Source organism: Streptopelia decaocto (genome assembly GCF_964273445.1).
Source record: "Streptopelia decaocto genome assembly, chromosome: 12".
Classification (NCBI taxonomy): domain Eukaryota; kingdom Metazoa; phylum Chordata; class Aves; order Columbiformes; family Columbidae; genus Streptopelia; species Streptopelia decaocto.
In genome coordinates, this window is record NC_138667.1 from 9914706 (window position 1) to 9939343 (window position 24638).

At 52.4% G+C, this 24638-nt stretch overlaps 1 protein-coding gene across 2 annotated transcripts; it reads left to right on the forward strand.

Moving 5' to 3' along the window:
- The first annotated feature begins 7281 nt into the window (after window positions 1-7281).
- On the forward strand, window positions 7282-24131 carry PITX1 (paired like homeodomain 1). 2 transcript variants are annotated; one of them, XM_082063446.1, is made up of 4 exons: window positions 7282-7414; window positions 16212-16393; window positions 19239-19444; window positions 21963-24131. In XM_082063446.1, exons 2-4 carry the CDS (start codon window positions 16231-16233, stop codon window positions 22500-22502), a joined length of 909 nt encoding a protein of 302 aa, XP_081919572.1. In that variant the 5' UTR covers window positions 7282-7414; window positions 16212-16230; the 3' UTR covers window positions 22503-24131. The 2 variants fall into 2 exon arrangements, with proteins under 2 accessions (XP_081919572.1, XP_081919573.1); XM_082063447.1 differs by lacking the exon at window positions 7282-7414 and having other exon boundaries at window positions 15952-16393.
- The last annotated feature ends 507 nt before the right edge of the window (window positions 24132-24638 follow it).

Genomic DNA, 24638 nt, shown 5'->3' on the forward strand with positions numbered 1-24638 from the left:
TAAAACCAAACATCTAAATGCACTCGCTAATCCAGAGACGTACAGTAAGCAATTACACAAACACACCTTAAATGTTTTTTTGGCAATTTTTGCAGTTCACCCAGAAAGATGTGTCATCTTTCAAAACACAGAACTCCAACTTCCCCAGGTCAATGGGGAAGTGTTTCTGCTCTTCTCCTTTGCAGGTTCTGAAAGGTGAAGCAAGAAAAGCCCCAGTCAGGTACATCTTCACATAAAATATCAAGCACTACAAATGACACAGAGGCAAAAACACCTCTGTGAGCAGGACATGCAGGTGGATTATCTCTGGAGGCTGTGGGAGACAGAGGAGGATTAAAATACCTGACACCCTCATGCATAGTGCTTCATTTTATGGTCAGGAGCCTAAGCCTACTGTTTTCCCTCATAGCCATGTGTGATCCCTTTTTAACAGTACTCTGGTCCAGCCACACTATTTTAAATACTGTTCAAATACATTCTGAAAGATTTTTTTTTCTTTTATATTTTTTCCCTGAAAACATGGGCAGTTGCTGAATTTAATATTTTGTTGAGTAAAACCACAAGGTTTCACTCAGCCCTCCTCTATAATTATGGTAGACACTAAAAAATCCCTCGAGAGTCCCAGCACACACAGAGCCAGACCAGATCCTCTGAGTTTCCTCCACACACAAATCCTCCTGAATAACAAATATTAATATATAGTAAATAGTAATTGTAATGCTTAGCACTTCCCAACTGTAGATCTCATGGTATTTCATTGAGCTGGGTGAATGCCTTTAATTCTCTTGCTCAGAGGCAAATGAGGACTTCTCTTCTGCAAACGCATTCCAGGCAGGTGTTTAATTTTAACCTTATACCTAGTTTGGGGTCAGCCCAGTCATTGGGAGAGCTCCAGGTTAGTCATCTTCTGTAGCTGTTCCCTTTGAGAGAGTAAAAGTGCTAAAGGTGTTTTTAACATACACACATGGACAATTCATCTGCTTTCTAAATACCAAATATTTGCACCCAAGCTCATTCACTTTCTTCCTCTTTCATTGCTATGAGCATCTTCGGTTTGGTGTAGTGGTGTTTCAGGAGCAGAGAATTCAGTCCTTTTATGCCTTTGGAGAAAATGTATTTACATCATGCTCTGTATTTGCAGTGGCCAGAAATGCCTTCCCTCTCCTAACCCTGGGTGGGTTTCCAGCCTGGGATGGTACCTCACAGGAGCCCAGCCCTGCTCCGGGAACTGTCCAGCTTTGACCTGTGCAAACAGAGAATAAAACCTTTCCTGTGCCCTGTAGCATGGACAAGCTGGTCTCTATAAAGGGTCTACCATCATTTTGGCTGCACTGTGAAAACGGGCACAAAAAAATCTCACTCCCTTTCACGAAAATGCTCTGCTGATTTTTAAAGCAGGCAGAAGAATGATGGTGAAAATCCTTATTTTGTGCTGCTTTGTCTTCAGAGGTACATGACCCTGAACTTTTGCTGTTGATCATCATGGTAAATCAGAGATGGAGACATCAACAAGACATCTGCCATAGGCCAGAAAGCTGGCGATCCAGCTTTGAAACTGTGGCCTAAACCAGAGAGATCTCAAGAGAGCAGAAGCATGGTGATCTGGACATCTTTGGCAGGATGATGTCCCCAGGCCCAAGGGGAGAGCCAGGGTGGGATGGCAGGAGGAACACCATGGGGGCACAGAGAGCTCTTCAAGGAAGCTCATGTCATGTAAAGCTTTTGAGAATAACAAGAGCCAGCAGGTCTTTACACATGCAACTATCAAATCTACCTTGAGCACCCTCAGCCGGGTGCCTGGCTCTGCTATAAAACACACAAAAGCCCATAAAATGATGTTTTATCACATCTGCTACACCAGCCATTCTCAGGCTCCCTCTGGAAGCTGCCTCTCCTTTCTGCCTCACTGAATTCAACAGACCTCGGGGACAGGTTTGGCAATTAAAGAGGTCACCTAAATACAGTTTTGTGTGGCAAGTCCATGAGTAATGATGCATATTTAGAAATAGATGCAGAGCTGGTTGCATCCTCCCATGTCCCTGGAACCGCACAGACACTGCAAATTCTCTCAGAAATGCCACTCCTAGTGCAACACAAGCCTGTGTTAAACCCCACTTCACCCACTGGTGATGGGACGTGTTGGTGCCAAGCATGACCAGGGCAGAGAAAAGGAGCAGGAGGAGAACCCCTCGACCCCCACTCTCCAGGTGACAGCTCCCTGAATGAGTTTAATCCATCCCTGCAATTAGGAGGTAATAACTCTGGTGGGAAAAATGTAGCAAAATATTAAGCCATCAGTTTTCATTTGTATGAGGCCCTGTGTATGCTGCCAGAAAGCGCTGTCCGATATACAGCTCCTGCCAAATAATATGCATTTACCTCATCTCCACTCACAGGCCAGCAGGGTCACCTATAAAGATTAACACTTGGGACCTGTGCACAGAGCGGAGATGAGTTTCAGATGGATCATCAGGCACTTAAATAGTTTTAGAACAACTTTGGAAGTCATTAATCGTAATAGATACCATAATAATAATATGAGATGGAGAAGGTCCCATAGAGCTGGAGAAGAGACAGTCCTGGCTCTAAGAAAGTCTTGCTCCACAGCACTGTTTAACATCAGGAATGAAGAGTGGCCGGGCCAAAGTTCCCTCTCTTGCCTCTCGCCTTGGCCCAAAGCCAATCCCTGGGGAAGAAGGAGGAATAAAGTACATATCTAGTGACAGGTCCTCAAAATACTGCACATCTCTCCCCTCAGCCATCTCTTCATGAATGAGCACAAATTTACCTTTCGATATATGCTCGGTCCCTGTTAAGGGCAAAGCTAAATGCTTCTCATCTGAAGGTAGATTTGAGCATCTATATCTATATCTATATCTATATCTATATATCTATATCTATATCTATATCTACGGGATTTTTCCTGCCAAGGCCTAAGAAACTGGTTTAATTAGATGCCAAGAACTAATAGATGGCACATAAAGATCCAGTATGACATTCAGACAGTGCGTGAGCGAAGACACAGCTGTGCTGTCAAAGCACAGATGAATTATAGTGAACACAGCAAAGTATTTGGAGTTAGATGTAATGACTACCTTGTGAGAACACAGGAGGCATGTTAGATAGTTTGAAAGTATACATGCCATTTATCACTTTCCTCCAAAATCTATAATGTATGCAATAAACTGAAGTAGAAGTACTTGGAATGATGTCTAGACCTTAAGTAACTTTTTGCTGGTGCCTAAATCCCCAAAATCACGTTCTTTGGCTGTAAGCGTTCAGACAGATCTTTAGAAAGTCATTAAATGTGTTTTGATTTAACTGGCAAATAAACAGCTGACCACAAGCTGCAGAATCAAAAACCCTGCTAGCGCAAAGATGAGAAATGCATCAATATTTAATTGATTGAGATCTACACCCATTAATGTCTATGTTGTATAGGGAAACATCTCCAAGTGTCACTCTTGAAAAATAACAAGTAGTTTTATTGGAGTAGATGTGGCCTTTCCAGTTGTCACAAACAGAGCTATAATTATTTTTAAAGGTCTAAGAGAATTTAACTAAGTATTACCACCCTCTACAAAACTTTGTTTGTTTGTTTTTGTTTGTCGCGTGTGATCTTCGTTTTACAGCTTGTTAGCAGCATGTCACCAGGGAATAAACACAACCACACACACCAAAAAAAAAACCTCTTTCCCAACATCTCCTTTCAAAGCATCTTGCACGCTCTGCATGCTGCTAATTGCCAACGTACACAATTGCCACAGCTTTTTCTGTTGCCACATAAACGTCACCGTTAGTGGTTGAGAATGCATAAATATTGCGTTTGTTTATTACTTAAAGACGAGAATGATGATAAATTCAGTGATTTAAGAGGAGCAAAGGGATTTCCTTGCCACAACATTTTTTTTGTGTGTTTCCATCTAACCACCAAAGCAGCAACGCATCCCTCATTTGTCCACAAAGAAATCAGGTCTAGCATCATCGATGCAGTGCGGCCATAGCAGCCTTTCACAAGCACGACCAAAATGCCAATAAACTCTGCTCTTCTATAGCTTCTTCCACTTGCCTGACATCTTTTCCTGTCTTAGCCTGCTCACACCCTGGGGGTAGGTTGGTGCAGTTGGTTGCAGGCACATAAGCCTCATACAACTTGCTGGAATCACACCAGGAGGCTGGGCAGGGCCGGAAAGAGGACTTCGCCTGGTCCTCATCCTTAGTTTTCTTGCTCCTGTGTGCTTTTTGCTTTTCACATAAATTCACAGATATGTTTTCTAAGTGATGGATCTACTCTGCCTTTTCCTTCGCTGTGGTTCATCTTCAGCAATAATGGGCCATGGATGAGGTTAGGAGGGATGGTGACAGGGACAGGGACGTCCCTGGGTGCCATTCCATTGCTCTTACCATAAATCTGAGCGGGAGGACCCCCACTCCACTCCTATTCCCCATTTTTTTTCTTTGAGAAATAGGACCGAAGCAAGGGAGGGGGCTGAAATGCTGGAAATATTACCCTAAAGGGATGATCTTGCAGGTCTGACTCACACAAACCTCCCAGTGGAGAGGATGGGAGGGCTGCTGGACTCCAATATAAAGGGAAAATTTCAGTATTGACTCCCTTCCCCCCATAGTTAGGTCTGTCTTGGGAAGGACAATATTTTCCAAACAATTCATCTTTTTCTTTTTTTTTTCCTGAGCTCTCCTTTCCATTTGGCTCCAAAGCAAATGTGCGTGCACAGAAAGAAGCTTATTCCTTTACAATTTGCCTCTTCTGGGAAGTTTAGAAACGTTACAATCCAGTCATGATCCAAACATCCTAGTTTCTCCCAAAGAAGCAGTGTGGCCTCTTAGACACCATTCCAACGATACACTAACAGGAAAAGTTGCAAATAAAGGAATGGGAGAGCCTGGAGAGTCATTTCTTTGCTATATTTGAAAATATGGAGACTTTCTTCTAATTAATGTTTGTGATTATTTAAAAAAAAAAAAATGCAAAGGGTTCTTCTGTTTGTGTAGGAGCAATTTGTGGCACCATCATGAAAAATATGAGCCTGGCTGTAGAAACTGAGTTGGGTTGGAGGTGATTTGATGCACGAGGGTCACCTGGCAAGGAGATGCCCTTCCCTCCTGACCTCCAGCAACACTGTTCATTCCTCAGTGTCTTTTGGGCGGAAGCCCCTGTGTATTGTGGGCACCTGAATCCATCTGATGTTTCCTCTGGGGGAAAAGCTTTATGATTACCGTCTTTTAAACTGGAAGCTAAAACACAGACATTATGACTAATTAATCTGTCTTCAGATCAAGCGCAAAAGAAATAACAAGACTTAGGCACTTACAGAAAGATTTACACTCACAGCTTCTGTTTCCACCTTGTTTTAGGCACCACATCCAGAAGTTCACTCCTACATCTTGCCTCGAAGCTACCTGGAGCTTGCTGTCAGTGCACGGCCAGAGCTGTTCCAATCCAACTGATCTATATGACTGAAGAGCTCGAACAGGCTTCCAGCCCAGTGTACAAATTCAATGAGGATCGTCTTCCAGACTTGGAGGGACGGGGTCTGTATATAATGTGCACTTGCAGCCCAAAGGTCCATGGGCCAGCTCCAGCCCTGCCACTCCTTTGCTGGGTGGTCTTTGATCAGTTGTTTGCCTCTCCAGAGCTCTTCTGAGCCCCTACTAAAAGGGAGATACCTCAGAGCTTGTCCCTCCAGAAAGAGACTCTTGCACAGGGGGATAATCCTGTATCCCTACCTGATCTTTATGCGGAAGGATCCTGGGAGCCATGGCCTGTGCTGGACACCGGCAAGATGTTCTCAACATTTGCCATAGTCACCTGCTCAAAGTCACAACTCAAATTACTTGAAAACCTTGCAGCAATTCAGCATGCTGGAGGAGTTCCCTCAGCATCCACCTGAAGACCTGGGTAAATCCTTGCCCAGTGCCAGCCCTCAGCTGAGTCCAATGCCGAATGAGCTGTGCTCCTGTGCTGGGGACATCAGGGCCATCTGCGAGACTGGTGGGACACAGGGACATCTCCCCCACTCCTCAGGCAGACAGGCAGCCTGGGAAGATCCTCGGCATGTAAACATCTGCTGGAGGAAGACTTTTCTCCTAATAACACATCATTAAACATTGATTTAAAGACAATCATCTTCCCTCTCTTTAACTTCACAGCACCTTTAAAACAGCTGTTAGGCTGCAGCAGGGACGATGAGCCGAACAGGAAACACATTGTTAGCTCCTAGTATTAAAACAGTAGAATGCATTAATTTATGAGCTCCTACTCCCCCTCCAAATGTTTTATTATGTTAATATCACCTTGATGTGCTGGTAGGCCCCAGTGCCAAAGCTTCTTTCACACAGTATGTGCCATCCCAAATTACAAGCTGGGCGCCTCCTGGAACTGCCTTTGGAAAACTGGAGTAAACCAGCAAGCACTGAAGTTAATATTATCTTACAGACTAACAACCGTGCTCGACATGTGAATCCCATTTACTTGTTCTCCCTCTAACAAATGGTAAGTGTGGGACAGGACTGTTCCTGATTTTATGCTATTTATCTTTCTGATCCCTTCCATACTCATTGTCCTTGGTTTTCAGCTACAGCTATAGCCTCTGTGTGTGTGCATATGTCTGTGACCCACTCTACTCAGGAAAGCATAGGCCATGTCCCCATTGTGGTGTTCGCCTAGTCAACGCATGACTTGTATGTTTTTCTCTTGAGAGGAGACCTTCCCGGGGGGAAGGTGTGAGAAGTGAAGTGTCTGAAACTCCAGAAGCACCCCTCGACAACTGAACTGGACAAAGGGCTTGTGGATGGCTCTTTAGCCGGCTGGACAGCACAGTGTGCCTGTCCCATATCACCTACACAAGCACCCCCACGTAGCCCCGTGTCCTCCAGCTCCGGCTGCAGCCCGGGCAGCCCTGGGTGCTGTTTGCTGCCTCACCCGGGGTGCTCAGCGCTGCTCACCCACCTCCCCGCTGCAGTTCTGATCCAGGGGCGTATTTCAGGAGGAAAAAAAAAAAAAAGCGGCCTTTCCTTGTCCCTGCCCCCTCGGACAAGAACACCGGCCCGAAGGAAATTAAGAGGGCAGGGGCCATGTAACTGGGAGCACGAAGCCGCCCCGAGGCTGAGGGCCGGCGGTGGCGGCGGGGAGGCTCGGCCAGGCGGGGGCCGGAGCCGGGCCGGGGGATGCCTTCGGCGGCAGGACGGAGGTGAGGGGCGCGGGGCAGCCGGCGCCGCCGGTGTCCCGGTGCGGCCGGCCCTGCCCCCGGCCCTCCCCCGTCTGCGGCACCCTGGGACGGGGCTGACGTCAGGAGCAGACGGGGAAATCTCCCAAGAAAACCCTGCAGCAGCGGCCGGGGCGCGCACAGCGCCCGCCGGGCCCGGTACCCCGCCGCCGCCGCCACGCTGGCCGGTAAGTTGCCTGGGGACATCCCCACGCGTGTCCTCCTGCGCCCGGCCTGCCCCACGCGTGTCGCCGCCTGTCCCACGCGGGTGGCCCCGTGAGCCCCGTCCCGACCTCCCACGCGTGCGCCCGGTTCTCCGTCCCGCCTCACGCGCGCCCGCCGTGTCTCCCCACGCGTGTCCCACGGGGCCGTCCCTCCCTCGTCTTCCTCTCTCGCCTCCTCCAGGCCCCGCTTGGGGATGCGGGCGGCGGCCGAAGGTGCGGAGCGTTTCGGGGGTGGAAAACAAAGCCGAGCGGGGACGCGTCGCCGGCGGGGAGAAGCGCCCCTCACCGCGGCCTCGCGTCCCGCTCCGGAGCTCGGTGGCGGCTCCGCTCCGCGCTCCGCTCTCTGCGCAGTCCTTGACATCTTTATACCGTGTATAAATTCTTTCGGGGCCTCTGCGCTTCGTCAGCTCTGACAAATGCTCTGGGAAATGCAATTCCAGAGGGGTTACCTCATTTTATATATTTTTTACATATATATATTTAATTTTTTTCCTAGTGCACCTCACCCGTTTTCAGCCTCCAGCGCTTCTGCTCGGGGCGCTCCGCGGCGCGGTGCAAAGCGCGGCTCGCACCCGGGTCCCCGGTGCCCTCGGCGGGGGCTGGCCGGTGGCAGCAGCGCGGTGTGCGGCGGCCATGCGCGGAGGTTCGGGTGGCCCCGGCGGGGCGCGGGTTCTCCGGGACGAGCTGGGGGTGCAGGTGATGCGGGCCGGGGGTTCCGGTGCCTCCCGGTGCTCGGCCGGGGCTGCACTCCCGCGGAGGAGAGGTGGGAGCTGTCGGGGATGAGCGGGGCGGGCGGGGAGAGTCTGGGCGATCGATTAATTCACTTTTCCTAAAAATAATGTGCTACGGCGCCTCTTATTTTCTTAAAAAAAAATAAAATAAAATAAAATACAGTCACCATCTTTAGGAACTACAGTTAGTGAGAGTGTCTCTCAGCACCGCTCTGGGATAACGCTTCCTGAAGCAGGACTGAAATTCTCAAAGTGGAGGGAAAAAGCCTTTTTTATTTTCCGCCTGTTAACCCCGCTTAAAGGGGCGTGAGGGCTTCCCACAAACGGTACCTTTAGGAGATATTTTTTTTTAGGTCTCCCGTTAAAAAATTTTTCGCTATGCTGTTATTTCGCCCTTTTCCACAAATTTTGTCAACAGCACTGCAGACGAACACGAAGTCCGGTGCACGAATTGAGCCTAAAACAATACTGTTGTGTCTGAATCCAGGACTGAGATGGTTTTTGCTTTTTCTATAATAATTTAAAAATATGTCATTTCCACTTAACAAACCAATGTCCTTGTTCTCCGGGTTATTCCCTGCGCCAGCTCCAGCCGATTATCTAAAACTGACTTCCAAATAATTCCTGAAAGCTACCTCTCCCAAATCCTTCATTTGCCTGAAATACGGACAAAGTCCCTGGAAATCCCGCGCTGGAGCGGTGGCTACATTTCCCTGGGAAAGTTTTAGCCGAGTTAAAGGCGCCTGTGATCGAGGCAGATATTTCCTACCGAAACCCACCGCCGAACAATAACCTGGCGGGCTCCACAGCCTGTCCTTTACAGTCCGTTTTATTGTTCACGCAGGTTTTATTATGAAATCGTGCATTTCCAACAGTTTATATCCTTCTCATCGGGTTTAGAGAGGGGAGCGCCTTTCTCCGAGAAAACGACCGCAGATTGAACCATGTATTATTTCCCTCCTGTGATGAGCAGATCACATATATATTGCTTTTCAATAACAAAAGGGGAGGGGAAAACATTCTCTAGTAAAGCCGAATTCTTTCCTTAGACCGCCTCCTAAACGTGCTAATAAAACTAATTCGATTTATTTGCCCTGAACTGTTATATCTAACCCGGCGTGCTGATTAGCACAGCTCTCGGGAAGGCAGTAGGTTCCTATCTCTCCCCGAGATGTGCCCGTTAAGATACGGCCGTTCCCACAATGAAATTGGAAAGAGAAGTGTTCCGTGCCTTTATCTAGGCAGTGTTTGCTCCCTGGGCAACGCAGCCGAGCGGGGAATAAGGCAGAACGGGCAGCGAGGCAAAATCAACCTTTAGGGGCAAAATAAATTTTAAAAATAAATAAAAGAAAATTAGAACATTTTAACTAAAAAAAAAAAAAAGGGGGGAAAAAAAAAAAAAAGAGAGAAGAACCTGAATGCAAACAAAAGTTAGTAGTTTCTCTGATTTCGTATTTTAAAGCAGGAAATGTGCGGCTCTGCAGAGATTTGCTGCTGTTCTGAGAACATGAAAGATCCCAGCGAGTTATTAGAATATTTCAGCCTTTCAGGAAATGTCCTGTTTAAGGGAAATGTGTTTTCCCCCATTGCTGCAGCAATTAAGAGGTTGCTCACTCGAAACAAGGTGGGGGAAACCCACATGGAAGCATAATATCAGTGGTGCAAACGCAGTCTGCTTTTTTCTACTGAAGAAGGGTCTGCAGCTAATGCTAATGGAGTACCCGGGCCTTGGATTATCCTGCTTCAGAGGCATCTTTTTTAGTTCTCAAAAGAGACACATTTCGTGATCTAAAGATGCACAGAGTAACATGAGCAGGCTGCCTAACAAACTGCCGTGCCCCTTCCTCCATCAAATAATAAGAAAAGCATGTTCCCTCTGCTCAGAGACGGGGTTGTGGGACTATATTGTACTTTTCCTCTCTCTTCCCCCAACCCAGGGAAACAGTCCCCCATATTCCTGAGCTGTTCACCGTCTGATGTTGTCATTGAAGGTCACTGATACTCTTATGCTCACATTAGGCTGCGAACGGCCAGAAACAAACCCAAGGCACTGCTAACAGAAAATTAATATTTTCTTAGAGCAAAGTTCAGTGCGTGTGGTCTGAAGGATGCGGAGAGGGCTGGGAAGCAGCTCTGGCCTAGGGTGGGACTGTGACATCGGTGATTTGGGAAAAAGCGTTGTCGCAGGTCGTCGCCGGACGCCCAGGAGATTATTTTATTTTCGGGGTGAGGGTAGGGGAAGGAGGGCCGAGGGGAACCCTCCTCCCCGCGTCTGCTTCCAGCTGCCGAAACCCGAATAGGAAAACCGTTTCTCCAGCCGTCAGTCGCTGCATTTCAAGAAAGCCTTGGGGTATCATTTGTATCTGTCAGAAAACATTAAGCCTTCAACTTTTTCATCCCTAGTTTTCGCAAGAGCTGCCGCTGGCCGCCGGCGCCCGGGGCAGCCCCGGGGTGGGATGGAGAAGGGGGAGGAGGGGGAGCCGGGACGAGCCGCAGCCCCGGGCGCCCCAGGTGCCTCGGGAGGTGTCACGGACCAAACGCCCCGAGAAAATTCCGTTTCCCCCATTGGGTTTCAATGGCGGGGGCAGCCGAGGCGATGGGGCAACCTCGGCCGGGCCGAGAGAAGCGGGATGGAGCAGGCAGAGACCCGGGAGGCTTGGGAGGCTGGGGGAGCCGAGAGCGGCCACTGGAAACCCGCACCCGCAGCGCAACGTTGCGCGGAGGGGCCCTGAGAGCCCGCGGAAGGCGGAGGCTTGGCCGGAACGCAGAGCGAGGAGGGCGGCAGATCCATAAGGGGGTGATTTCGTTTTGCTCAGCTTCTTAGGAAAATTGCTCTCCTGGCTGCCCGGAGGAGGAGAGGCCGGCTGGGAGCCAGCGTAATTTTCCACCTTCGTTTCCTGAGCGATTTAACACGCTCTCCGCGCTGGGTTTCTTCCCCCTCTCTGCTTCTCGCTGCCTGCTCTGTCCGCCCGGGGGGAGACCCGATTCCGTCAGGAGGTCGGGAGGTAACGGGGCTCGTTTCGTGGTCGTCGTTATTCAGCGTCTGCTCCGTTTTCATTCGGGCCGGATCCGGGCAGGGGCTGCAGTCGCGGCGGGTAGTGCTGAGCTTTGCCTTACGTGGGGGCGGCCACGGGTCTCCACCTTGCGCGTAAGACAGTGTTTGGGGCGATACTTGTTTGGGACAGGACACTCCCGGGACATGAATGCCCTGACATCCGTCACCAACACCACCCCCGGTGCACTGCAACAACAAACATCATCCATTCAGTGCGGTCCGTGGTCCACGGAGCACCGCGCTGTCCTGCGCACACACCTGCGCGCATCCCCGGCCTCTGCTTTTTCCTAATGTGTGGGCATCTCGTGGGTAGGCGGCACGCACACCAGCAAAGGCCGGGAGCGGGTGCTGGAGGCCGAAAACCTCTGATCCACTTGTGGAGGGGACATTTTCATGGAGGAAAGTTTTTAAAATGCCTTTGGCGGTTGCCGCGGCGCTGCCGGCGCTGGGTACAGGGGAGCTGCGCCGTTACAGCCGCTCTCACAGCCCCAGAGATGCCCCTTCGATACCCGCTGGGCACTTTTAGAGGGTTTTGTCGTTAAAAGTTGTTTTCCTGCAGCAGCTCCCGTCTGCTGGGCTGCGTGAATGGGGCACCAGGTGAAGATTGACCGGTTTGGCTTGGACTGCTTTGTTTGGGTTTGGCTTGGCTTGTTTTGGTTGCGTTGCTTGCGGTTTCGTTTGGCTGAGTTTGGTTTGGTTTGTCTTGGTTGAGTTGGGTAGGGTTGGGTTGGCTTGGGTTTGGTTGCGTTGGGTTTGGTTGCGTTGGGTTTGGTTGGGGAGCCTTTCTTCCTCTGCAGCTCTGCTTTTCAGAGGGCTTCGCTCCCCTCTCGGGCAGAGGTGCTCTTGGGAGGAGGTGCCTTCATTTTTGTAACAATTCCCAACAATTTATAGACTGAATCTCAGTCTATACAACGCTAATAAATCTGAAGAGGAAAAGCTGGCAGAGACTGAACTTCGCCGCCTGATATATGGCCCAGGTGGTTTTGCGTTCGCTACAACCACCACAGCCCGTAGGGGATGGGAACGCATCTCTGAAAGGCGGGACCCCTCCCTGTCACATGAGGGGCGACATGGCCACGTCCCCTGCGCCCTCTGCGGGGTCCGTCCTCAGCTCCGTTCCTCCGCTCGCCTTCGTTCAGACGCATCTCATCCTCTTCTTCGTGGGGCTGTCACCGGCGTAGCCGGCGCTGATTTATTTATAAGCTCCATCCTCTCGTTCTTGGGTTATTTATAGCAGGAGGAAGCGGAGCGGTTTATTTGCGGGCTCCCAGCATTTTACAGATCCCTGATGCAGCCCCCAGCCGGGTGGAGCCTCGAGGTGCGGTGGCTGCGCGGGCGCGGAGCGGCAGTGCTCCCTGACCGTCCCCACGCGGCGCTGCGCCCAGTTTTCCCACGTGAATCCCTCCCGCGACCCGCGCACACCGGCCGCGTCCCGGCCGGAGCTCCGTGAGCACCCTTCAGCCCCCGGGCATTCCCACGCCCACGCAGGTCGCGGCCTGGCGGGTAGGGCAGCTGGTCGGGGCCGCCGCGGCCGGGCTGCTCTCGTCCACTGCGGCCTCTCCTCCCTTCCCGCAGCTCTCCTCGGCCCCTAGAGAGCCGGGGGAAGTGGTGGGGGGAGGGAGACCCGGGACCGCCGTCTTGTCCGGCCCGGGGAGCAGGCGTTCCACCTTCACGTCGCGGGAAGAGCAGCCGGCTCCGAGAGCAGCATTAAGGCTTGCCTTTGGTCCTGGCCTAGCTGAAAGGCGAGACGTGACGTCAGAGAAGGGAGACATGACGTCACACTAGCGGACCCGTGGCGTAGCGTCTGCTGGAGGGTGTTATCAGAGGAGAGGTGTCCTCAGCATCCCGAAACCGAGCGGGCCCGGCGGGGAGGAGAGAGGAGAAAACGCAAATATGGGGGCAACAGCCCCGGCGATGCACTCTGTTGTCGCGACATGTGTTGTCGCGACCAACAATGGAACGAACCGGACGGATTCGAGTCTGTGCGAAGCGTGGAGCGAGACTATGCCCTTAAATCCACGTAAGACATCGAGACATAAACAGGACCTGTAAATATATATATATATATATATATATATATATACGCCTGTCTGAGACTGCCAACCCGTGCGCAGGTGTGTGGTAAAGGCCTGACCCGCGCCATGGGCCGGGCGGAGACACGCGTGGGGGGTCAGGAGGAAGCCGGGCGCTGCTCCGCTTCCCGACACCCCCTCGGAGGGCCTGGAGCGACAGGACCGGCCCGTTGTTCTCCATTTAACGTCCATATTGTGGGGTGTCATCCCCGGGGACCTCCTGAAGGAGTCAGGGGGGCCGTCGCCCTGGGAGGCAGCTGGACCCGGCGTTATCTCGGCCGCCGCCACGGCGAAATCCGGATGGTGCCCGGAACTGAGCCTTTCTCTGTGCCCGACCGGGAGAAATGAGCCTAGAACGACCCTTTTTTAAAAAATTGGTTTTTTTTTCTAGAGTAGCACAAAAGCTGTAAATTAGGTGCATTTAAAAGAAAAGAAAATCCCACTGCCGGCTCGGAGGCTGCTGTGAGCAGTAGGTCTAAGCCGCAGTGGAGCAGCGGGTCAGTTGGCAGCTCCCCTCCAGCACTGCCCCCGGGGCTGCGGGAGGGCAGGAACCCCCCCCCCCGAGACCTGCCCCGGGGCTGCTGCCTCTGTGTCTTGGATATAAAGAAAATAAATAAATAAATAGAAATTGAACTGTGAAGAGTCTCACAGTGCATGTTTTGCAGTCGGTTCACCTTCCTCCTCCTCCTCCTCAGGAGAAAGGCCGTCTCCTCCTCTCGCTTCTCTCCTGGGAGGAGGTCCCCATCCTTCCAGGGCCGTCGGTCAGCTGAGCCCCTCGATGCCCAGAGGCCCTGACTCTGGTAAATATTTGCATTTTAAACCACGTCCATCTTTAGCAGCCCTGAGATTGCCTGGTTCACCTCGAGTGCCCGAAACTCCCCGTCGTTTGCAGAATCCTGAGCGAAGTTCAGCGGGAGTGGCTGTCAGACTGACGGACATCAGCATGCCACTCAAAATAATAAAAAATAAATTAAAAAAAAAAGAAAGAGTGAGCTAGGGAGACCTGACCTTGACATTCCCACTTGTACATCCCCTAAACTGCAAAAGGCTATGGAGAGCAGAGGTGCAAGGGTTTGGGCTGGGAGCTTTGGGCTCTCCCCGCCTGGTGTCCCCAGGCCCATGGCGGGGAAGGGGGGTCAGGCCCTGCGGGGCACAGCCGGGGGGTGCAGGGCGGGCCCAGCTGCATCACCCTGGCGGTGTAGGAAAAAGCCTGCACGGCTGGAACATTGCTTCCCTCCACTTTTCCATAAAACAGTTCAAAAGTTCTCTCCCACATCTTTACTTGATTTGAAAGCAAAATAGAGTGTCAGGATGGATCAGTTAAAGTGAGCCGAGAAAATAAAGAGAAGGTCCTTTCCCTGGGCAGAGTTACAGCCAAAGTCCTTCTCGCCCTTTCCCTCGTCCCTTTCCCCGGTGAAGTGGGCCCTCCGCCGCCTGCCCCGCCGATACCCCCGGCTCCCACCTGCCCCCCGAGGCTGAGGGTTTCCCGTGCGTTATTCCACCTCCCCAAAGACGGAGATGTTATCCAGGAGGGCTCACGGCCTTGGTCCGGCCTGCGCGGGCAGTCCCGGAGACCGGCCCCGCTCCAGCCGCTCCGGGCACTTCACCAGGACAGGACGCACCAGTGCCCGTTGCGGGATTCGAGGGATGTCTCACGCCCCCTCCACACCCGTTGCCCCGGCCCTCAGCCTGGTAGAGCCGCAGACACCCCTACAAGAGGGTTACTGCGAGTTCGGCTGCGGGAGGAAAATTATTTGTTATTAATCATGTGCTGAATGATGATGTGATGGGAGCGTTCGCGTGCCGCTGTTCCCCAGGCTACGGTCCCCCGGCCGCCGGGCAGGGTCTGAGACGCTTGATTATAGGCGCCTCAGTCGGAAAAAAAAAATGTTAAAAAAGAAAAAAAAAAATTTCAGATGCAGCCCCCAGGAGGCCACCCCCAAAAGAAATACCCTCCAGCTCGGAGAAGCGTGTTCCCCGGGGGGCTGAAACTCGCGGTGGGGTCGCTTCGTGCCGGGACCTGCCGCGCAGCCCCGCGCAAGGATGTTGAGGGATGCGCAGGTTGCGCATTCACCGCAGGGAGTGGAAGGCGGAGGTTCCGCGGGCCGGGAGCCCCAGCCGGGCTGGGTACCGGGATGCCCTTGGAGATGCCGTGCTGAGCGGGGGCTCAACCTGCGTGCTGCCGGATGGCAGGACTCTGCGGAGAAGGGCAGGCTGGCGGGGTGAGGGGGCGGCCAGAGGGTCCCGAGCCTTCCACCGCGCGGCTGGGAGTGATTTTCCACCTTTCCATTCGTTTATGAAATATTTTTAATACCTCAACGAGTTTAGGGGAGGCTGCGGGGGAGGAGTAGAAGGAGTGCGGTGCACCCTCGGAGGAGACGCCGCCAGGGGGTTGCGGGCTTGGCCGCGGTCGCGGAAGGCGCGCACATCGGCGCGGAGCGCGGAGGCAGGTCCGCCCGCGCGGCCGGGCTGGGCGAGCGCTAGATGGAGTGATGCATTAGCGAGACGGGGAGGTTTTAACCTTCAGGGGGAGGAGCCCCGTTTAACTACAGGCATTTGTTCTAGGGCAGGTCACTTTAATCTCTTTAGCTTTAAACTGTCCAACTCGCAACTCGCGTTCCTCTATAAGGGATCTTTACCACTTCCCTGCCTATGCGGCCGGACTGCCGTGCCTCTCCCCGAGCAGAGACAATCGGCTTCGAGGCATTGCCCAGATCCTTTCTTCCGACACCCTTAAAATAATACTGTTAGTAATAAGTGGATTTGATTTTGGTTTTGGTTCGTTTGGGTTTTGTTTTTTTGGTTGTTGTTTTTGTTTTTTCTTTAAAAAAAAAAAAAAAGGGAAAAAAAAAAAAGCTCCTTGTTCCTTTCTGTGTGGAATAAACACCTGCAAACTCCCCCAGACAGCCCGGCGCCCCTGCCATGGATTCCTTTAAAGGTGGAATGAATTTGGAGAGACTGCCCGAGAGCTTGAGACCCCAACCCTCCCATGACATGGCTTCCAGCTTCCATTTGCAAAGATCCTCGGAACCCAGAGACCCGATCGAGAACTCAGCCAGTGAATCCTCCGACACGGAGGTGCCAGGTAACCCCCCACACCCTCCACCCCGCGGTCCCGGCCCGCTCCCCCCTGCGCTGCCTCCCCCTCCCCACCGCGCCTTCCCTTCGCGGGGCGGTCGGTGGTCTTTTGCCTGCAACCTCCGCACAAACAGAAGCTATGGGAGGGACAAGAGGGGCAAGAGTTGCTAGTGATCCCGATGGCTCCATCGCGACCGAGCCCCGGGAACCGGAGCGGGGCCTGGGGCCCGCCCGCAGCTGCCACCCCCGCCGTGCCCGGCGCTGACAACCCGCCGAGAGGAAACATACGGCCACCCTTCCCTATCCATGGAGCTGCTATATTTTTTATTATAAAAAACACAGTTATTAATCGATGGGGTCGAAGGGAAGGGGGGGGTCTTCGGGGAGTGCGGTTTTGCCGGATGTTTCTGAGATCATGTCAGCTTTTGCCCGGGTTTCTATTCCAGCTCGGGTGGTGCAGAGATGGAAAAAAATCTCTCTGTCAAAGGCAGCTTGGGGGGAGGAGAACAAAAATTTTTAAAAGAAAGAAAATGCCCCGCAGAGCAGGAAAGGCAGCGTGGGGCCGGGCGCAGGCTGCGCGGGCGGCCGCGGAGATGTGCGCGGCCGCGGAGAGGTTTAGCATGGGAGCTGCGCGCTTTCCGCGCTGGAAAGAGTCCCCGCGGTCTGAGCACCATGTGCAAGGGCTGCAGGGAAAGCTGTGGTTTCCCAGTTTGTACCCAATTAAAGTCGCGACATTTCTAAAATGACAAGGGAAGCTAGGAGAATGAAACAAAAGCTGCAGAAAGGAGCGTGATACTCGTTCTCCCCTGAGACCCTTTCAGGAGGAGATTTTGTCGTCTTTAATTTTATTTTTTTGATAGCTGTTTTTGCTCTTCGGAGTTTCAGTAGGTCCTATAACCTAGAGAGTGTCTGCGGCGAGAGTCGGTCCCGAAGCGGCACCCAGTGACAAACAGGGTTTGGGTTGTACCTCTCAGCCTGATTCACAAACAAAGTTAGAGACCGGCGTCTGGATGGAACTTCGAGATTAGAGGAGATTATTTGAGATTAGAGAGATAGATTTGCTCCAGTTTGCCCTTCCCCTGTGTGTGACCCCCGGTGCTGGAAGAGGGCTGAGGACCTGCCTGCTTTGCTTCTCCGAGAAGCTGCAAAATACCTTTTCCATACTTTTTTTTTTTTTTAATTGAAAGAGAGGAAAAAAGGTACAAAACCCGATTATCGCTAATGTGCCTGATGATTTGAAATTGTACCACAGCCCGGCGCCCAGACCACATTTTTTAACGAAATCCTGGCGGGGTTATACCCGGAGCGGGGTGAGAGGCCGCGGGGACGTATCCCACCGCGGCCGCAGCCGCTTTCCTGTCGCCCCCGCTCCCTCTCGGCCCGGTTTCTCCGGGCTCTTCCCAGGCGAAAGCCGGAGGATTTGTCTTTGCGGGGGTTATTTTGGTTTCTGTTTCTCCACCGCCGCCGGGCCCTGCGGCTCGGCCGGTCCAGTGGCCGCAGAGACCATGGGGGCCGGGGGGGCCGGTGTCGATGGGGTCTGTTCTGCAGAGGCCTTGTTTGCTCTGCAAACTACTCCCTGCAGACAGAGGTCAGCCGGGCTGCGATCGGCCACTTTTGGGGTTTCCATCGAGCCGTTGGAGCTCGCTTGTTCCCCATTTTGCTATGGAGGGTGCCCAGGCTATGAGCGATTCAGGGGTGACTTTGCAAGGACGAGTCCTCTCGGGCTTTGGATGCAGCCCGCGATTATTTTTAGACTCCCGCTTACCTCGCAGAGTTCGGGGCCGTAGAAATGCCCCCGTGCCCGCCGCCGCCGGCATAAAAAACCTCTAAAAAGTAGGGAAAACGCTCTAAAAAGAAAAATTCCCCACCAAGTTTCCTTTAAGCAGCAGCAGGACAGAGGCCGGGGGGATGGCCGCGGACCCCGGTCTTGCCGCCTCGCGTGCCCACCCCCCGGCCGCACCTTTCCCCGCTCCGCCGGGGCCCAGACCGGGAGAACATTTCGTTCAGGCCTTGAGTCCTTTTCCGAGCTATTAAATTGTTCTAAATCCAGCCAGAACCCGGGCTGAGAGAGACGAAAAGGCCATTACGAAAAGGGAGCGGGGTTTGTCCCCCCATTGCGGCAGGACAGGGGCTGGATTCCTGATTGCAGTCCGCGTAAATACCGATCGCCAAAACACTGCTGGTTATGTGTTCTTTGCTTCTTGCAATATGATTTTTTTGCAGAGGGATTCGCTTAGCCTCGGATTAAAATAAACACTAAAATCCTAAAAGAGACAAAGGGAAAAAAAAAAAAAAAAAGAAGTGTAGAGGCGAAGAGAGAGACTGCCTTTTGCAATTAACTGTTGCTGAGTTTTACACCCCTGCCCTTCCGAAGTTTCCTGTCGCGGCCGAGTACAACAAAGACAATGGAGCAAAGATCGCGCCTTAGGTTGAAGGGAGTGAAAAGGTGCCGTGGAAAGGCAGAGCGGCCGGTGCTGCGGGGAACCCGCTCCTCCCCGACTGCCTTGGCCCCTCGGGCCCGCCTCGAGCCGGGCTCTCGGGGGGTCCCGCTCCCTCCCCGAGCGGCTTGGGCCCGAGCAGGGCTCCGTGCTCCTTCCCCAGTCCCCCACGGGAAAGGCCGGCTGTGGCTGCTGGGCGCTTGGTGGGTGCAGGGCCCGGCAGAGGCCCGCGTGAATGCCCCCACGCGTCTCTCCAGCGGCGCGGGCAGGGCTGGGTGCGGGGGTGGCGTGCCGGCCTTTGTGTGCCTGTATATCTGTTTGGGGAAAAAAACCCACAAACACAACAAAACAAAAACAAATAAACAACAAAACACCACACACACTCAAACCCCAAACTTCGACATCCCACCACAGAAAAGGAACGCAGCGGCGACCAGAAGAACGAGGACGGGGCCGCCGACGACCCCGCGAAGAAGAAGAAGCAGCGTCGGCAGCGGACCCACTTCACCAGCCAGCAGCTCCAGGAGCTAGAGGCCACTTTCCAGCGGAACCGCTACCCCGACATGAGCATGCGGGAGGAGATCGCCGTCTGGACCAACCTCACCGAACCCCGAGTCCGGGTAAGAGGGGCGCTCAGCCCCGCGGGGATGCCGGGCTCTGCTCCAGAGCCCGCTGCGGGGTGGGGGGACTGGGGGAAACTGGCCCTTTTGGGATCCGCGAGGCGGTTTGCGAGCAGCGCCAGCCGCTGTGGGCTTCATTTTAATGACTAAATTTGGGATCCAGGCCGGAGAGGAGAAATTCAGCTCCTGGCCACTGAGAGATACTGCCCGGAGAGGGCCGTGGCCGCTGGCCCGGCTCTTGGAGACATCCGAAAAGGGGGGGTTAAGCAGCGCAAAGGGCAGCGGGGAGACCGGGGCTTGGGAATGGCCCTGTTGTGGGGGAAGACCCCCCCCAGGTCGGCCTAAACCCGGCGCGGGGCTGGAGCAACGCCTCAGCTCCAGCGGCCCTTCCCTTTGCTCTGGTTTATTCCCAATAATCCCAGCAATCGTGATCACAACCCAACAAACCGCTGCTTGATGCCGTTGCGGCGGCGGGTTGAGGCGCAGCCCCGGGGCCCGCGGCCGCCGGCGGAGCGGCTGTTTGCAGAGGCCACCGATGGGCAGAGTGAAGGACAAGGGCTGGGGAGCGATTGCTCTCAAAAGTCAATAAGCGCTGTAGACACATACTTGTATGGCGAAGGCGCCTGGTCTTTACACGCCCCGGAGCCGATGCCACCACATATGTATATATTCACACACACACATAGAGCCTCGACAGTTCCTTAGAGAAATTCGCGAGTGAAACACCCTGGCAATGAACGACTGGGCCGAAGCGGCTCTGGATGTGTTGATCCGCCTTGCTGGGGTTGTCACGGTTTCTCACTCTCCCCTTTGCGTTTCCCCCCGGGACATTTCCCCACGCGGTTTTAGCCGTGGCCGCACACTCCGCCGAGCCCACCGTCCCCCGGGACCGTGGGCTGAGCATGAACCGGGGAGGGGGGGAACCCGGGAGAAAACGGGAACCGCGCAGGGCAGCTCCACCGTCCCGAAAAGCCACTTTTGTTTTTTTTTTTCTTGGCGATTGAACCACGAGTGACCAAATCGGATTACAGAGATTCTTCTTTAAACCTTTCAAGAGTAAACACCCATCTGCAATGGGGAAAATGCATCTGAAAGCATTGTCTTAATTGAGTTTAAAACAAAACAAAGCCGGAGCGGAGACTAAACTGCATTAATATTGGTGGAATATTTCAGGAAGCAAATAAAACTAATATATGAGTTGCCATTAACGTAATTTCGTTCTCCCTCTGTGTGGAGATGTTTTGGTTTGATGTTCTGAGATTGCAGATTGCAAATCTAACCTTAATTTGCTATGAGGGCCTTCCTTTAAAATGTCTAGGAGCCATAATTAAAACTATTACCCTCATTTTCAGGAAATTCCTGTCTGGAAGCACCTTCCGAGGAGTATATTACAGATTTTTAACATGTTGGCTTTCGTTTCCTATTTATACGACATTCTTTTTATTATTATTATTATTATTATTTAAAATAGACTCCGACGTCCATTCCCTCTCCCAAGTTTCCATCCTTGAGACCTGTGTTTAATAATAATTGCACCATTTTTACACTGGGAGGGTAGGCCCGAAGAGTTCCACCCTCCCCTCCCCGCCCTGGCTCCGGCGGGAGTGCGGAGGGAGCGCAGCTTCCGCGGGGCCGAGCGCACGAAACCGCGCGGCTCCGGCCGGGGCCCCGGTGTCCGCAGGGAGCCGGGGGCGACGGCTCGGTCGGAGAAATCCGGGGAGGGGGGATGCAGCAGGCCGGGTGCCGCCGGCAGGCAGGACGATGCTGGTTTTTAACCTGGAAAGAGAATTTTGGGGGCTGCCCGGTTTCCATCATGGGGGGGGGGCTAAAAAAAAAAAAAAAAAAAAAAAAAAAGCCTGGATCAGGTTTTTGCATCAAACACCAGGAGCGGCCCCTGCTTCTCTGTTCTTTAGTCAGGGCTGTAAATTCTCATTAGATATAAAGGCAGAGGCTGCATCCATCCAAGGCTGATGCGGGACTGATTTTTTTTTTAACCTAAACATACTAATCCAATCCCCTTTTTTATGGTCTGTAACAGGGGACTTTTATTACACAGCATTAACGTTCGGAAACGCGGCGGAGACGGGGCGAGCCTGCCCTAATCAGAGCGGGCCGTGCCTTCACCCCTTGCCTTGCTCGGGGACAGGGGAGGCGGGGAGGCCGGGGGGACGCGGCCCGGGCCGTGGCGCGGACACCCGCGCAAGCGGCTTTCGCGGAAAGGCGGCTGCGCGCACGCCGGCTGCCGCATCCCGCTGAACAGAGAGGGATGCGCGCAGAGGTGCGCGCAAGCACCCCGCGGAGCTGGACTCCCGGGGCAGGGGCTGTAGGGAGAGGACGTGCGCGGTCGCGGAGCTGTGCACGCAATCTGCGGGCGTGGGGGCCGCCAAACCTCCCCGCGCACCTCGGTGCCGGTGGCCAGGTCGGGGGTACGGGCGCTTGGCCGGGGCTGCCTGCGCGCCCCTGCCGTGGTCCCGCACTCACCGTGCCGTGTCGGTGTGTCCGTCCCGTCCCTCCCCAGGTCTGGTTCAAGAACCGCCGAGCCAAGTGGAGAAAGCGGGAACGGAACCAGCAGATGGACCTGTGCAAGAACGGGTACGTGCCGCAGTTCAGCGGGCTGATGCAGCCCTACGACGACATGTACGCCGGGTACCCCTACAACAACTGGGCCACCAAAAGCCTCACCCCGGCGCCGCTTTCCACCAAAAGCTTCACCTTTTTCAACTCCATGAGCCCCCTCTCCTCGCAGTCCATGTTCTCGGCGCCCAGCAGCATCTCCTCCATGAACATGCCCTCCAGTATGGGCCACTCGGCCGTGCCGGGCATGGCAAACTCCGGCCTCAACAACATCAACAACATCAGCGGCTCCTCGCTGAACTCGGCCATGTCCTCCCCAGCGTGTCCCTACGGACCACCGGGCTCGCCCTACAGCGTCTACCGGGACACTTGCAACTCCAGCTTAGCCAGCCTTAGACTGAAATCAAAGCAGCACTCCAGTTTCGGCTACAGCAGTTTGCAAAGCCCCGGCTCTAGTCTAAACGCCTGTCAGTACAACAGTTGACGGACTTGACACAAACCACCTCCGACAAAACATCGCCGAGAAAGCAAAGCAGAAGCAAAGCGACGCTTAACGGAAAAAAAAATTAAACCCGATTATTATTAAAAGCAAAACCCGAGCAAGTGAAAGAGGAAAACAAAACAAAACATCACCGAAAAAAAAACCCCAAAAGCTCCGCGGACTTCAACTGTATAGAAAAAAAAATAAAAAATAAAAAAAACAAAAGCAAACCAACGACGCAACCAACAAAACAGCGCTTAAAAATATTAAAAATAAACCATCGAAAGCCGTAAACGGACCAGAAAACTTTTTGCAAGAGACACCGAAATCTGGTACATGGATGAGTTGCAATTTTTCTCTGGATTATGCGGGTTGTATGTGTTTACTTGAACTTGCACAGGAGTTGGTAAAGCGGCCGCTTCCCCACAGGGAGGGCGGCGAGGGAGGGAGACGCCTCGGTGGTAAGAGCTGGTGGGACGGTTCTTGGCCGCTTGTCGCACGGGAAGAGTTTGGTTAATGTTTACCACTGAGAAACAGAATCACACTCGAAAAGAAAAAAGAAAAAAAAAAGAAAGAAAGAAAAAAGAAAAAAAAGTAAAAAAAAAAAAAGGAGGGGAGAAAAAATATAATTCGCAGAGTAGATTCTGCGGGGAAAATGGTTAAAATAATAGGTATGAAACTATTAAAAATAATAATGACAAGGGTCAACCACTTATATAAGGTTATATTTATATCTACCGTTGCATTGTGCCGGATCATCATCCTTGGCCGTTGAATAAACTGGTTTTAAAATGCATGATTCTTGATGTTTTTTCTTTAGTTGGAAGCTATAATCCAGTCATTCCTGATACTAAGCAGCTCAAGGTTCCTACCTCTTCATCCTTTCCAAAAGACTGCAGTATCCCCGGTTGTAAGAAAGGACAGAACCCCTCCAACGATGCAAAAACTGTTCAGCATTTTCCCCATCCAAGGGCTTATCCTGATAATGAAATTATCATTCATCTTTATTTAAATGCAGGGGGCGGGGGGATTCTCTTTAAAAAAAGAAAAACCAAACGCCTTCTAAAGAGTCTAGGAAAAAAAAAAAAGACGAAAAATTGTTATGAAGTGAATCCAGATACTGCATCTCTGCTAGAGAAAGAGCGAGCCTCGGCGTCCGGAAAGGTTGCTTAGCAAAGCTGAAAGCGTTCCTTGGTTTTCTAACCGTGAAGGAAAAGCAAGGAACAATAAAACAAACAAACAAAAAACCCTTAAGGTGTTATTATGTAAATGTAGATATTTTAACAAGTGCTTGTTAGAAAAAAAAAAAAAAAGGAAATTATAAATAAGATCTTTATTAATACGCATACAAAACGCATACGAAGTTTAATTACAGGCATATTTGTTGCTTTTTTTTTTTTTGTCGATACTTATTACCTGTAGATGACAAAGAAACGTAATATAAAATGCACACGGTACTTCCTTCCCAGTGTATTTCACACCTGTGGTAAACGTTACGCTGGATGTTTCAGTTATGCTGTTGTGGATAAGGATGCAGTATATATATTGTTTTATAAGTTATGTTTTGTGATTTTTTTTTTCAAAATTAAGAGCATGGGAATAAAAAAAAAAAAAAAAGAAAGTAAAAAAAAACCAGAAACGAAATCTAGAAATGCTTTTAATGTTCTTTTCTGGCTGTTTTTAAGAAATCGATTAAATAAGAAGAAAAGCAGCTTTCTGCTCCCACCCCGCCCGATAGTGGCATTTTGGGGAGGGTCCCTCAGCTTCCCCCCGGTAATTGCGCCGCCGCCCCGCGTCCCCCCCCGCGCCCCGGCAGGAGAGGGGGCCCCGGTCCCAGCCACCCCGAGGGGCAGCCCCAGCACTGGAAATCCTCCCCACCTCTAATTTTATGGCAGACTTTTACCGCTGCTCTTTCGTCAGCGGGGTTTGGGGAGGCGGCCCTCCTTCCCGCCTGGATTTCTGCTCCCACGAATTCCCTCCAGCCGCGGATTGGGGTTTTTCCCCCCAAAAAAGAGTTAAACCTAGCACCCTGAAGAACTCCCCTCTGCGTGGCGCAGCCCTGGGACCGCTCCTTCCCGATGAACCGTTTGCCCGTTTTGCTAAGGTGCGTTTTGCTCTTGCTCCTCCAAATTCTCCGAG